The sequence below is a fragment of the Tupaia chinensis genome, unplaced genomic scaffold (assembly GCF_000334495.1).
Source record: "Tupaia chinensis unplaced genomic scaffold, TupChi_1.0 Scaffold000386_1, whole genome shotgun sequence".
Lineage (NCBI taxonomy): Eukaryota > Metazoa > Chordata > Mammalia > Scandentia > Tupaiidae > Tupaia > Tupaia belangeri.
The window spans coordinates 3,828,630-3,843,771 of record NW_006159888.1 but is presented as its reverse complement, the minus strand read 5'-3'; the positions used below and the strand labels follow the sequence as shown (position 1 = coordinate 3,843,771).

The following is a 15,142-nucleotide window of genomic DNA, read 5'->3' as shown; positions in this document are numbered from 1 at the left end:
GGGGGACAAAGAGAGAGTGAAAGCATCCCCAAGAGAACCTGGTCACACCGCAACCCTTTTTACCTCGACCCTTAATCCCTGTGCTACAGGGTGGCCCAGGTATCATCTTTCCAAATGCTAATGTTGCCACTAAAGATGACCGAAGTATATTGTGTGTATAAACTCCCACCAAGCTCTCCTATGACTCGTCATGAGAGCCTTACACCAGCCTCAAGGTAAGTTCTCTCCCTATCCCATTTCATGAGGAGGTGTGAGCCAGGCCTGAGTGGGAAGAAGGCCCTGACTTCTCTTGCACCTCTGAGGAGTTCTCGAGGAAGAAGAAGCATTCTGGGGAACAAGGAGAAACAACACCTTGCTCCTTGCTCCCGTGCTTTCCTTCCCTCCTTTGCTATTTCACCTCCACCTGCTTTACCCTAAACTCTGGTTCTTCTGTCTGTGGGCTACTTTGGTCTTCTCTTCCTTAGCACGTTTTGTGGAGAAGACCACTGTCTGCTTCAGGAAGTGGCATTTAACACCCTCATTGTGGAGGCTCCACCAGAATCTCTGAACTGAGAGACCAGGCAGCAGAAAGCCCACTCTTGCCATCTTATTGGGCTCAGGACTACTGACCTCTGCTGCTCCTGCCTATCAAAGTTAGTGGAGGAAGGAGAAAAACGGTTTCCACATCCTGTTCTCCTTCTGACGTGCCTTCAGGAAACCCAATAACAAAGCATGGCTAACTAAATCATCATTATTTACACATGCAACCTGATCGAGGACATTCAGTCACGTAATTAGGTACCTAATTATGCTGAAAATGCAATTATATGATTTTTTTAAGTGAATTAAGTCCTCCAGAGAAGTGGTAAAGATTAGCACACGGAAACCAGCTGGAGAGCAAGGACCTCAGAGGGCTCTTCAGTGTGGCTCTTGCTGCACCAGGCCAAAGGGCCTGGACTGAGTCCCACATGTGAGCACAGGCACACGTATGGGTAGAGGACACTGGCTTCCCCTCTGTCTCCCCAGGACTCTGTAGAGGCCTGCTGCTCACCAGGAACTTAATCAGGGACAACCATTAATGTCACTGGAAGCTTAGTGTGCAAATGTGGAGTGATTATTTAGTGACTCAGAGAATTTTAGGGAGATTATTTATCCAACATCTGAGAGGCAAGGAGATGGGGGGAAAAAAGTAATAGAAGAATCAGTGAGACATGTCAGAGGATATTTCTTACAGCATCACTTATTCATGCACCTAGCATTGTGTCAGATGTTGAGGCATAAAATACACTTCTGGCCACCTCATAGCTCACAAATGAGTGCAGAAACAGACAACTGCAAAGCATGTGAATGGTGATATGAAGTAATTGTTCAGCAAACTTCAGCCAGCAGGCTAAGTGCAGCCTGTGGTCTATTTTTATAGAATCAACTAGCTAAGAATGATTTTTACATTTTTAAATGGTTGTAAACAAACAAATGAAGAATATGCAAGAGACAAGATAAGAGGGCTTCAAAAAGTTTATGGATAATAGAATTGAAGTACCAGTTTGTTTCGTTATAAAAATAATCTGAAACCTATGCATAGTTTTTCATTAATTTTTTAAGACCTTCTCATAGGTGATCTGCAAAGCCTAAAACACATGCTACATTGCCCTTTATGAGAAAGCTTAATTACCTCTATGGGGGTAGGAGAAGGAGCACACAGTCCTTGTGCAGAAGTCAAGAAGGCTTCTCAGAGGAGGTGACAGTGATCCGAACTTGAAAGTCAAATGGGAGTTTGCAAATGTCCAGGTCTCCATGACAGTGCAGAGCCTCTGCCTCCTAGGAAGTTACACCCAGCCAGCTGCCCACCTTCACCCCAACAGTATCAACAATCAAAGGCAAGTTAGGTGAATTATACCTGAAATAAGAGCTGAGAGTCCCAAGGTTTTGAAATGTCAGACAGTGGAACTTGGGCAAGACCTTGAGCAGAAGATCAGCCAGCCATTTGTCCAGACATGGTTAGTCCTCATGTTAGTCTTCATCACATGTTCTAAGCTTCCATAGGGGACCACTGCTTCCAGAGACCAAACTCCACTGCTTCTTTATAAATGTGCAAGCAAAAGTGTGGGCAGCATCACAAAAGTGTGGGCAAAGATTCACTGAAGCTTGGAAATGGAAACAAGAGGTTTGGAGAAGGGTGGAGAGATGGAAAATGGCCACCGACACCAAGAGAAAAGGGATAGATGGGAAAAGGGGAAACCAAGAGGTAAGGCTGGGTCTACATGTTTCAGTGTGAGATTCTTTCCCATGATACTGAATCAGAGGGATACCTGGGGCCTTCTTCAAAGAATTCCAGCCAGAGGACTCATAGCTGGACTAGGAAGTGAGGGCAAAGTTTGCAGTCTTCAGGAAGAAATTAAAAGCTGGATCCCCAAGAAGCCAGCTCACTAAGATACCAATGATGATCTCAATGAGCCCTGGAAATGCAAAATCTACAGTCCTTAAGCCCCGGGATATCTGATACCCAGCTTCTGGCCCATTCTCTGAGAATCTGAAACTTAACTTTTTATTATTTTATTTTATTATTATTTTTTTTTTTGGATAGGTTTTTGCTATAGGGCACGGGCGCTCGCCAGACAGAGAGACAGAAAGCAAGAAATCACCCCCCACAGGGGATGGCCACGCTGCAATCCCTTCTCCTCCATTCTCCTCTCGGGATCTTGGGCACACACGCACACGCGCCCGACGTGAGTTTTAAGCCACCGGGTCCGGGACGCAAACCGCAGTCGACTACATGGGAGTCCAGCGACATAGCCATTATGCTAACTGCTGGTCCCCGGCACTTACTTTTGTTTCCGCCTAAAGAAGCAAGGGGTTGGGGGAGACTTTTTGACTCTAGCCACAGCTCATGTTCTCTATCCGTAATTGCAGCCTGGGCTAAGGGTCGGAGGAGCTATGGTCACTGAACACACCAGCTCTTTCCCAATTTGTACTTTTCATTTTTGAAAATGAAAATATCCACCTGAAGCTTCTCTTTACCAGGCAAGGCGATGTGAGAATGCAAGATGCAGAGGGTCATTTGGGAGGGTGGCCAGGTCCTACTCATCAACAAAGCCCAACAGTGGCTTGGAGGAGATGCCCTGAAGGGGGAGTTAGGTGGGAGCAGGGAGAAAGGACCTTCATGAGCCTTCTACTCTGAGGCTTTAAGATTCTGTGAAACTGTAGTCAGTTCTCAAGGCCCATCCCCCTTTCTTGATTGTAAAAGTAACTCATGTTTATTGTAGATGGCCTGGAAATAATACAGAAAACCATGTAGTAGAAGAAAGCAAAACTACCTACAACCCCAATCCCCCATCCAAAAGCCATCACCTAATATTTTAAGAGTGTTTCCTTGTATTCTTTTGTCTAAGACATTTTGGAATATTTAGCACCATTTCTATTTATCGAATCCTGTTTCTTTCACTTAACATTGTACCATAAGCGTTTCTTCCTCTCAGTAATATTTCACATGCATTTTTTCAATAACTAATGTGGAACATTCAGATTGCGCTCGCTCGCTCTCTCTCTCTCTTTTCCATTTTAAGCCACATTGCAATACACTTTTCCTGAGCATGAATTTTCATTTCCATTTCAGATTATTCTCTAAGATCAATTAGTAGAAGTGGATTATTTGATTCTCAGGACAAAGTATTTACTAAAATGTACCCTCATACTCAAAGGTACCCACTTGTGGGTACTCACTCTGACCAAGGCTATGCCAACATAATTGACAATGATTAACTAAGATCCAAATAATCAGACCTATGCCAGGCACTGTAGTAGGTGATCTTCACATATAAGGGGTCTTCACAAAGCCCATGGTAATGTGTATTTTGAAAAAAAGATGCATAGATTTCAGAAAACTTTTGCATCAAAATAAGCTCATGTTTAATTTTATTTCCACAAACATTTTGAAGTCTTCTCATACCAACTGTTCATTTGACTCCATAATCCAGCAGGTTCTCATTGAGTGCTGACATGCTTAGTCTGCTTTTAGCCCAGGAGACACCTGAGGTGTGCTATTCCTTGAATACTAACATGTGTGGACATGTGTTCTATGGCAGGCATATCATGTATGTCCACTGAGAGTAGGACATGCCTTTACCCCACAGATAGAGGTCAGAGAGTTCATACAGATGGGAGGTCCACATTCCACCAGAATAAATGCTCTCTCCATAATTCCACCTGTGGAGAGACCAGGTAGAAAAACCCAAGAACAATACCAAGCAGAACCCAGCCAGGATATGGCTGTGTCTTGTACAGAGGTACAGACACATGTATAGGGAAGGCTCAGATAGAAGTGGAGGAAGGAGTGTCTGCATAGGGTAGAAATCTTTTGGAGCATCTGAGACCACACAGTGCCTCAGATATGGAGTTGTCCAGGGATTTCTGAGCTCAGCCCAGCCTGGCAAGTGTGTGATCTACAAACAGGCTGGATCCAGGTAGGGACTGGCAGTGGAGTTGCAGAACTGGTGATGAGGACAACCCACAAACCCTAGAAACTGTTAGGCCTAATTGGAGGGAGCAAGATGGCACAGGGCCATCCAGCTCTGACACCAGACCACAGCATCGAGGCCTGGCAACAGTTGTACATGCAGGCTGAGCTGAGTGTGCCCCCCATCTGGGGTGGGGGCTCTCCTAAGCCAGGGTCCTGGCTGGGCCACAGCAGGACCCTGCTCACTCAGCGGGCATCTTTTGCCTCTATGCCTTAAGCTTCAGTTCCTTTCTAACGACTGCTCTCCGTTCACTGTGAGATCAGTCTATTTGATAAAGAAACAGGTGCATATAGAAGTTCAGCAGCTGGTTCCCACCCTCTGTGTCAGGGTAGATTTCCTTTTCCACTGCGCTTTCTGTTGAGGATCCAGACCTTGTCTCAACTCTAAGCTTCTTGTTTGATTGTATCATTGCCTGCTGATACCAAATACCCCTTGAGCCCCTACCCCAGTCTAGCAGGCAGATACTGATCAAGTCCCTGCAGCTGCATGGGCAGCACATTCTTCCCCAGGAGCTAGACCTGGAAACCTGGCTGGAGTCTTCTCCTGCTCCTTTTCCTATAGACTTGTTTTTCCTAGAAATCCTCAGGCAGAGTGGATTTTCTGGAATGAGGATCTGAAGGGGCAGTGATTTTATTTTCCTTCACTCTGCACCATGAATAAAGGGAGGATAACTGCTGTCTCCCCTAGTAAACCACAAACCCCAAAGTTGGCAAGTTCAATCCTCCCCAGAGAAGAATATATCCAGAGAGAATGTGGATAGTGGTGACTTCATTTTGTTCAGCCAACCCTTTGATCCCAAGACTTCCTTTCCCTTTAGGGATTCTCACTGATTTCCACTGCCATGGCATGCCAGACTTAGGAGGGCTGGTTCTATTTAAAAAAAAAAAAAAAAAAAACTCCAGTTCAAGTATGGAGATAAAACATTTTTTTTCCTTTATTTAAATCCTGTAACTCCCTGAAACAAATTGGTCATGGTGTTAAAATAGGGCTCTGTTTTTTAGGGGTTTTTTGTTGTTGTTGTTGTTGTTGTTTGTTTTTTGGGGGTTTTTTAGGTTTTTGCCCTAAGGTATGTGTGCTTGCTGAAGAGAGAAAGAGAGCAGGAAAGTAAGAAATCACCCCCCTAGGGGAGATGACCACACCGCAATCCCTTCTCCTCCATCCCCTTCTCAGGACTTTTCGCATGCACACACATGTGACTAACGTGATTTTTCAGATGGTGGGACCAGGACCTGAACTGTGACCAAGTATGTGGGAATATAGAACCTTAACCATGCCACTTGTTGGCCCCAAAGCTCTGCTTTTAAAAAGGCTCTGCAGTAGTAGCAGAGAAAGACATATGGAGAAAATCTGGAAGCAGATACTTGGAATTATAGGTTATGGCTCCTTCACATTTTTTTCTAACTCTCCTTCTGGAAGCATGTCCAAAAAGAAAATACCTAGATAAGAAAATGTTGCAAGCAAGATCCAAGGGTGTACCCCAGGAACAGATGCCTTTTCCTGACTTGTCTTCTGCATGTTGAGCCTCTTCTTCAGGGCAGAGAGGCTTCATCTCCTCACTACCTGACCTGTAGACCTCGGTGTTTCATCACGCGCAGTGCTTTGATGTGGCTGGGGTGGTGCAAGCTGCAAGTTTTCGACACTGACATTCGTGGCATGTGGTAGGCGGGACAGGATAGTGGTTAGGAGGGGAAAGTGTAGCTGGATAAGTGTGATTTCATTGCATGGCACTCTGGCAGCCCTGGAATGAAGGAAAGGTATTTATAAGGGTTCCCAGAGGGACTTTGATGCCATCATTTTGACCTTGAGACTGCCAGACACTTTCTGACCAGAAGGGTCAAGTTCACATTGGCCTCACTTGGTACCAACTTACTTGAAAATTCTGCCCACAAGCCCAAGTGAGTGGACACATGCTTTCTGCACAGATAGGATGGGAAGGGTAAGTCCCCATAGCATGCATCCAGCAGCTGCCTGGAGCACAGCCTCTAACACACAGTGATCAGTGAGCCCCACCCAGAATCCTGCTGGCCACTCCACCATCCACAGACCTTCCCTCCATGCCCTCACACCGTGCCACTTCCTTCTGCTGCCATTGCCCACCCACTGCCTCAGCAGGCCTAGCTTGAGACCACCTAGTCCAGGAAGCCACTGTAGAATACAGGCTCCATCAGAAAATTACCTTTTCCAAACTCACCCATGATGCATTTGTTAAACAGCAAGTTTCTCACAGCAGAAGTCCTGCCTTGACGACATTGCTGGGTTGCAGGAGGCATCATAAAGGCTTGTGAAGGAAAAGCTAAATGAGCAGTCATGACCACCCAGTGTACGGGGTCTGTGAGTCCTGGGCTGATCTCCTCTCAGCACCCCAGGCACCTCTTCATTAGTCACGTGGACACCATCACATGGAAAGTGCTGGCAGTCTGACTTGCTGCGTGAATATGTTGCGTTTCCCTAACCAAGCCATGCCCCTCTTGAGGACAGACTCCTTCCTTGTCTTACCTCCAAGCCTACACTGAGTAGCTGCTAATTGCTCAGCTTCCCGTTGGCTCCCAGGAGATGGATGGTAGAATGGGTGGCTGGCTGGCTGACTGGGTGCTGAGCTGGCCATTTATTTATTTACCTGGAGCACTTTGTCTGGGTCCCCGAGCCTGAATGCTACTTCTTTTCATAGAGCAACAGCAGCAAGTAATCAAGAAAAAGTAAATGTATTTGACCTTTCCACCCAAAAAGAAAAGTCAGTTAGTGAACTTCAACTGTCAGCTGAATCCTACACTTTCACAAGGCTGAGGAGGAATTTAGAGCAGAAAGAAAAACCCAGCGGGAGCCAAGGAGACCTTTTCCTTTCCCTCCCCCAAGAGCTGTCCTGCTCTGAACCCCAGTGGACACGCAAAAAGCCTTTGCTGCCACTGAGTGCATAGAAAGTGAGTGTAGGTGCCTTGAGATTGAACTCACTCTGCAACCAGCCTGAGCTTGGCACAACATCAGGCAACGGATGCTGTTGCCACAACTTCCCTGACGTCAATAGTTTGTCATCACAGGAGCTCTCCGGGGGCCTCATGACATGCATGTGTTTCTTCATGATTTTAAGGCTAAAATAGCCTTCCTCCTCCCAGAACACCTGTATCCCCATATGAAACCATCCTCACTCTCAACTCAGAGAGCTCTCACCCTTGAATCCTTAAACCACTGCCTGATCCTTTTTATAAAGGTTTTTAAGTTTTTGTGAGAGAGACAGGCACCCTCAAGAGGGTCCTCATACTATAACCCACCCCAGCATCAGCCAGCCCAGACCACAGGTACACATGTATGCCCACTTTGCTCAGGGATACCAGGATGTGAACTCAGGACCTTTCCCAAGTGGATCTAGTTGCATCACTGCTGTACCTGCACCTGGCTCCAGCACATGAACTGTTGCTCCTCTGCTAGGCCAGATGGAGAATGTATGATGGGATTTGGGGAGCTCCCTATTCACCCCCTAAGACAGAGGGCAAACCAAGAGAGGGGGTGAGAAGATATAAAGACAAAGCCTTACAGAATGAAAGGACTTCTCGACACTGTCATCTGCAAACACAAAGAAGGAAGTTCTTGGCAACAGAGGAGGTGACTTCCGTCCCTGGGACCAGGCCTGACAACCACATCAGAAACTCCACCAGCCCAAGGATCCAGCTGCAGCTGAGGTCCTGTCCCCATTAGCTGCACCCAAGCTGCCAGCTGAGGCAGAAGATGCCACCTGCATTGCAGGGTAGCACCTGTGTGCTCTCAGCCTTCCAAGGACTGTGACATTGATCAGAGAAGGGGAAGCTGACCACGCTCAAAACTCAGAGATTCATTCACAATATGTCTGTAGCCAGTGGCAGATTCCAGGGGAGAAGATGCAGTCCTACCTCCCCAAAACTATGGACAGTGAAAGGTTGTTTAGTTGATTCTTGGTTCCCAGAAGGACTAGACTTGCAAACATCCATAATTTGTCATTCAGGGTGCTGAAGCACAGCTGCACTCATCCCACTGGATTGCAGAATCCAGTACTTGCTTGAACTTCCTTCCCCTCCTGCTTCAGGTCTTTCTTCTGTGAAGCCCTCTGAATACAAGCCTCCACCAACCTGCTCCTGTCTCCCCAGCCCAGACTCCTGACAGTGTCTTGTCTCTGTCACTCTGTTGACTTGGTGCCTGGATTTATCCTCTTCTCTGCCTCTAGGCTCCATGCTAGTCCCAGACCCCATAGATGGGCCCTCTTGCTCCCCAACCTGAGCCTGCAGCCTAGATTCTATTTCCTCCCTACCCAATGTCCCTCCTGATACCCACAGTCAGTTTGTTATCAGGAAGAGGCATCTGGCAACTGTACTGGGGAGAATGACCTCAAGACTCTACAATTGAAGTGATTATCTGAGAGGAAATGACTCTGATGAGCATCATTCTCGGTCTGAGTATGCACAGCCATTGCAATGGGGACACGGATGTCTGTGTTAACACTGTCTGTCTGTGATCTAATAAATTCTTGCTCAACTGCCGGAGGAGAAGAGGCATTCTCTGCAGCAGCTGGAGGGAACATGCAAGTTCCCACTCTCTGGCCAGATGGGAGCTGTAGAAAACACACTCAGTGACTTGAGTAGCACATAGGACAGCTTTTCCCACAGGTGGGTCGAAGCAAAGACCCTCTTTGGATGAGCCCCTCCACCTTATAGGAGCCCTGGGAGGGCTTCATCAAGAGAGAAAAGGAGATGGGGGCTAGACTGTGGCACAGCGAAGCTGACCCACATGGCAAGGTCTCAGGTTCCCGGAACATGCTGGCAGGAAAGCAGCATGGGAGCCTTGCTGGAGTACCTCTCACTTGTTTTCTCTGAAGAAGTATGTAAATAAACTGAGAGAGAGAGGGAAATTACACCCGAGTGTCCTGACCACCACTGAATGACCTCCATGACTGCAGGAACATCACAGCTCGAGTTCTAGTTGTGAAATGGGCTAGTAACACCAGACACCTCATGGGATTGCTGGGAAGACCACATGAGAGAGTAGATGGAAGATAACTAAACCAATGCCTGTAGGGCCAGAAGACCCACAAATGGTCTGTGTTAAGTGCAAAATAGTACACGTGTTTGTACACACCACAGATACCTTCTGAGTGTATACCTAGTGCAGGCCCAGCCACGGTGCAAGGACAGCAGGCGTGCCTGAAGGGACCTAGAGGTTTTCCAGCCCAGTCGGTGGTCCAGCTAAGCCTGGGTCTGGTCCGTTCACACCTGCTGGAGGTCTGTGCTTGCTCCATGCCACTCCTGCCCGTCAGGGCCCATCACAGAGCTACTTACACAGGGGAGAGGGGCAACCTAGACTGAGATGCTGCCAAGCATGGAGACTTCCTCTCTCACCCCAGGCTCTTTTCTGTCTGCAGAGCCTGACCCAGAGATGGCCTCCACTGCTACAGACATCGCCATCATTGCAGGTGAGTTTCAGTGCAGGGCCCGGCCCAGGGGTAGACCAGCCAGGGGACTGGGGCAGGGACCAGGGGTCACAGGCAGCGCTGGCCAGTGTGCTCTCTCCTTCACAGGTAACGTTGTGCATGGGAAGAGAGGAACCCTGTTAAGAAACATCTAGCAGTGTTCTATTCTGGTGGAGGAGTGGGGCTAGGGGAGTGGGGGAAAGTGAGAGGACCCTCTCAGAGATGCACTCACAGGACTCTGGTTGGAGAGGGTGCAGCTTTGATGAGGGAGGTCTGGGGTGGAGGTTGGTGGTTGAAACTTCACCCACTCCTCCCTCATCCCACTCTATTCCCTATCCCAGGTCTCATGCCCCTGCCATCCCTCCATCCTAAAGGAAATCTGACCCTGGGCAGATAACTATGGTCTCCATAGCAGACCATCACTGCTATGGTCTCAAACTGTTTTAAGAACAACCAAGTTTGGGAGGTGTTTACCCAGTCTGTTTCTTTCTTTGAAATCCACACTTCTCCATAGCTTATTAATAGCTTTTTAGCTACAGCTAAAAGAAGAAAAAAAGAAAGAAAACTGCAGCAAGCAATCATAGACACCCGTTGGAGTCTCTTTCTCCTGCATTTTCCAACTCATTGGACTCTTGGGTCATATTGTTAAAATCACGCAGACAGGAATGTTCTGCTGAAGGTGATAGGCAGTTAAGGAAATTTTTATATCACAGTGGGACTCCGAGGCCAGACAGTGGTGCAGTGGTCACACAACACTTCGCAATGCTGGATGCACTGGGAAGGTCCTGGGTTTGCATCCTGAGGCCTCCTTGTACACTCGTGTTCCTGGCTGACTGAGGCTGGCGTGGATCTTAGCATAGAGACCCTGTTAGAAGTGCTTCTCCTTCTCTTTCCCATTCTCTCTCTTGCTTATGAAAAGAGAAATAAATAAACTTAGAAAAATAAAGGTGGGAATTTGAAGCAATTTCAGTCTCCCAATATTCTCCAAGAGCCCTTCTCCAAGGCCCCCAAATAAACCTCCACTCCAAGTGAAAACTGGTTTGTTCAACAACTTTGAAGCAAGTGTCCAAACTCAAAATGCACCCAATCTTGTCCTTGTGGAATTCTCTCCCTCTTCAGTCATTTCACAGAGCCAAGTCCTGCTCCTCCTGCCAGGCTTCTGGCATCCCTTTGCCCAAGGACAGCACGGGTCAGGGTGCATTGAGGAACAGGTTTCCAAGCCACACATCACACCACCTCTCTTCAAGTGCAGTTAGCACCTGTCACTTTACTCCCCATGAGCAGCACACAGAGTAACCAACTATCCCCAGTATTCTCCTCAGACTTTACTCGTTTTAGCACAGAAAACCCCATATCCCAGTAAACTGGTTCGGATCGTCCTGGTTTAAAAGTGAGAATTCTGTGTTCCATGAATCCCTCAGTCTCAAGCAAGCCCACATCCTCACATTGTGCAAATTGTGCACATGCTATTATTGTCCCCTCCTAAATCTGCCTTCCCCTGCAGAACTGAGAGCCTCTGGGAAGGGATCACTCTCAGAAACTATCTAGCCTGCCTGTAGGAAAGGGTGGGGAGAAAGGATCGTCCTGGTGAGCACCAAGGAGGGCAGCACACACCAGGCATGTAAGGAAGGGATGAACCAGCCTGCCCAGGGTTGGCACTTCTGTCACTGGTACCTATCCTGGCAGCAGTCTGTGGGTCCTGACCTCTGCACCTTCTCACCCGCAGGCGTGATCACCGCCGTGGCCTTTGTCCTGGTCTGCCTCCTCTTCCTCATGCTGCACTACATGTACCGGCACAAGGGCACATACCACACCAACGAGGCCAAGGGCACGGAGTTTGCAGAGAGTGCAGATGCGGCCTTGCAGGATGACCCTGCATTCCAGGACGCTGGTGACAACAGCAGAAAGGAGTACTTTATTTGAGGGGCACAGGCATCACCTCTCAAGCGGGCATCACCACTGCAGAAGAGACTGCACCTACCACCACCATGGGCACCCCAGGCAGCACGCGAGAGCATTCACCTCTTCCCAAGATACACACCTCAAAACACTAAGTGCCTGCCCAGGGAGAACAGGATAAGGCTCAGCCTGTGAGAGCCCTCACCAGGGACACAGTGGCCCCAAGAGACCAACCTTTGCTGTGCCAGGAAGAGATTCTGGGCACACAGGTCTCCCTGGGCAGTGCAGGACAGCATCTCAACCTAAACAGCATGAGCCTCCTTGCTGGGTAGGAGTGGGGTGGGAGTGGGGTGGGTGTGCCCAGGGGTTCGGGGAGCAAGGAAGTGATTCACCCCATGCTGATTGGCGATAATGACATCAGATGGCAGTCCTTGGCATTTGGGTGAAACAGAAAGTGCCAGATCTAAAAGGTACCATTGTTGTCTATTGATCCAGCTCAAAACAATTGGAAATGAATTTGCAATGTAACAGCATCCAGAATCAAATAGCATTATTGTAATTATTGGGAAAAAATAAAGCCACCCAGGCTTGCTTTTCACCAGGTGAGTCTGTGTTCTCTTACAGAGTCTGTACATGGTACCGAGACAGCAGCTTCTGGCTGCCATGGGCCAGATCTCAGACAGCACAGATGGCTTCTGGGCCTGCCAAGGGAGAAAGGGACAAGTGCCTAGCATCCTTTCCCCATGTGGGCACCGGCTGCACGAAATGAATGTGAGGGTGAAATGTCCCTCTGGAAATACATTGTCCCAGTGGCCAGGCAGGACCGCAATGCTGATTTCCTAATGCACAGTTGTTCTAGTCCTCTCTTTTGCCAGTATTTGAATAATAACCAGGCGTGGGCACTTTACTAGAATAGAGGTGTATTCAGATCATAGTTTGGATGTCCAAGGTCCAGGGCCACATCAGCTCACAGCATGATGGAGAGCAGGAACTCGGGTAGACCAGAGCGTGCTCTAACCATGTGGGTCTCCCCACCTGTCTCATGTCCTCTCCTAATAAGCCCACCAGGACCCAATCCTGGGGACCCAGTTCTAATCACTAATCTCCTCCCCAAAGCTACACCCTTTAACACAATAATTGGATCAAGCTTTTACCCTCTTAATCCTATTACAATCAAATCTCAACACATAAATTTGAGGGAACACCCAAACTATAGCAACATATCAAACAAAAAAATAAATAAATAGACCTGCTAACCCAGTATGAGTGAGCCCCATCCTTCCCATAATAACCATGAGAATGGCACCTAGTTTCAGAGCACCACTCACTGGCCTTGGGTCCAGCTCCCCTTTCTCCATCCAGGATCTTCGACAATTTTCTTGACCTCTCTGGCCTCAATATTCACACCCCTTAAGTGAAAATGATGCTAATAATGGTATCTCTCTTGTCCCTAACTGACAGCATTGAGAATAGGAGCAAATATGTCAAGTGCTGTATCCTCACAGCCTTTCAGTGTCAGTAACTGGCACTGGATAGACAGTGTGTGCATACTGGTTAACAAGAACTCCTCATTGCACTACTTTTTTTTTTTTTTTTTGAGAAGTTTTTGCTATAGGGCACATGCACTCACCAGAAAGACAGAGAGAGACAGAGAGACATAAAGCAAGAAATCACCCCCCCCAGGGGGGATGGCCACTCCACAATCCCTTCTCCTCCATTCTCCTCTCGGGATCTTGGGCACGCACACACACACACCCGGCGTGAGTTTAACCCACTGGGTCCGGGACTCAAACTGCATGGGAACCCAGCAACATAGCCATTACACCAACTGCTGGTCCCAACCTCATTACACTACTTCTAAATGCTTCCTGAGGAGCAACCATAATTTAAAATAAATAACAAGAAAAATGAACTCATTAACCATTACCACTCACCTTCCCCGTGAGTCGTTCTAAGATTCCCAACAGTTGAATAATCACTTCAATATAGCAGTTTCAGGAATAAAGATTGCACCCACCATGCCAGGGTCACCTCAGCCACCTCCGGGGCTCAGATTTCTTAAGGCTACACCACTTTCACCTGCAAGTCAACACAATTCCCATCACTTTCCTATCCCATCGCTTCCCTAGGAGGCTAATGAAGACCAACTAAAAATGCTGGTCCAGTGGCTGTCGTTAGGAAGTTTTTGCTATAGGGCACATGCACTCACCAGAAAGACAGAGAGAGACAGAGAGACATAAAGCAAGAAATCACCCCCCCCAGGGGGGATGGCCACTCCACAATCCCTTCTCCTCCATTCTCCTCTCGGGATCTTGGGCACGCACACACACACACCCGGCGTGAGTTTAACCCACTGGGTCCGGGACTCAAACTGCATGGGAACCCAGCAACATAGCCATTACACCAACTGCTGGTCCCAACCTCATTACACTACTTCTAAATGCTTCCTGAGGAGCAACCATAATTTAAAATAAATAACAAGAAAAATGAACTCATTAACCATTACCACTCACCTTCCCCGTGAGTCGTTCTAAGATTCCCAACAGTTGAATAATCACTTCAATATAGCAGTTTCAGGAATAAAGATTGCACCCACCATGCCAGGGTCACCTCAGCCACCTCCGGGGCTCAGATTTCTTAAGGCTACACCACTTTCACCTGCAAGTCAACACAATTCCCATCACTTTCCTATCCCATCGCTTCCCTAGGAGGCTAATGAAGACCAACTAAAAATGCTGGTCCAGTGGCTGTCGTTAGAGATAGTCAGAGAACTCTGATTAAGAGGCAAGACTTTTCCCTGAGTGACCTGAGCTCGCTGGTCCTCCACTTTTCCATCTATGAAATAAAAAGCTTATCTGTATCTCTGTGTCCCAGACTGCAATCTACAGAAAACAGCCTGGCAAAAATAGTAATGAATGGTTCAGGCAAATAGGTGTAAGTAAATAGTTCAAACAGTAAGCAAAGTTAAGCCAGCACAAGGCTTCTCAGCATCAGCGTGGCCCACTGCGAACTAATTCTCTTGGGAGGACAGCAGAGTAGTGTGGCACTTCCCTGTGTGTTGGCCAGAGACCACATTTCTTCACAGGTTACATGTTAAAATCTCATGGACCTAGTGTTCCCCGGATCACTCTGGGAAACATTGAACAACTTGTGACATCCCTTCTTATTGAGATACCACTTCTGGCTTTGAGAGTATGTGTGCATAGAGCCTGTCTTCAAGATTTATGCGCCTGTATTGCCATCCAGTGGGCACAGAGGAGGCACCCAGAACCCACACACAGACATGTTCTAGTTTGGAAAAGGCTCCAGGGAAAGGATA

The 15,142-nt window shown here is 47.7% G+C and overlaps 1 protein-coding gene across 2 annotated transcripts in view; it reads left to right on the top strand.

Moving 5' to 3' along the window:
- Positions 1-12,429, top strand: part of GYPC (glycophorin C (Gerbich blood group)) — a 32,091-nt gene extending 19,662 nt beyond the window's left edge. For both annotated transcript variants that reach the window (XM_006153711.3, XM_027773889.1), the window contains exons 2-3: positions 9,877-9,927; positions 11,651-12,429. In XM_006153711.3, the coding sequence (XP_006153773.1) occupies positions 9,877-9,927; positions 11,651-11,847 (248 nt within the window). In that variant the 3' untranslated portion in view covers positions 11,848-12,429. The remainder of the gene's footprint in view (positions 1-9,876; positions 9,928-11,650) is intronic.
- The last annotated feature ends 2,713 nt before the right edge of the window (positions 12,430-15,142 follow it).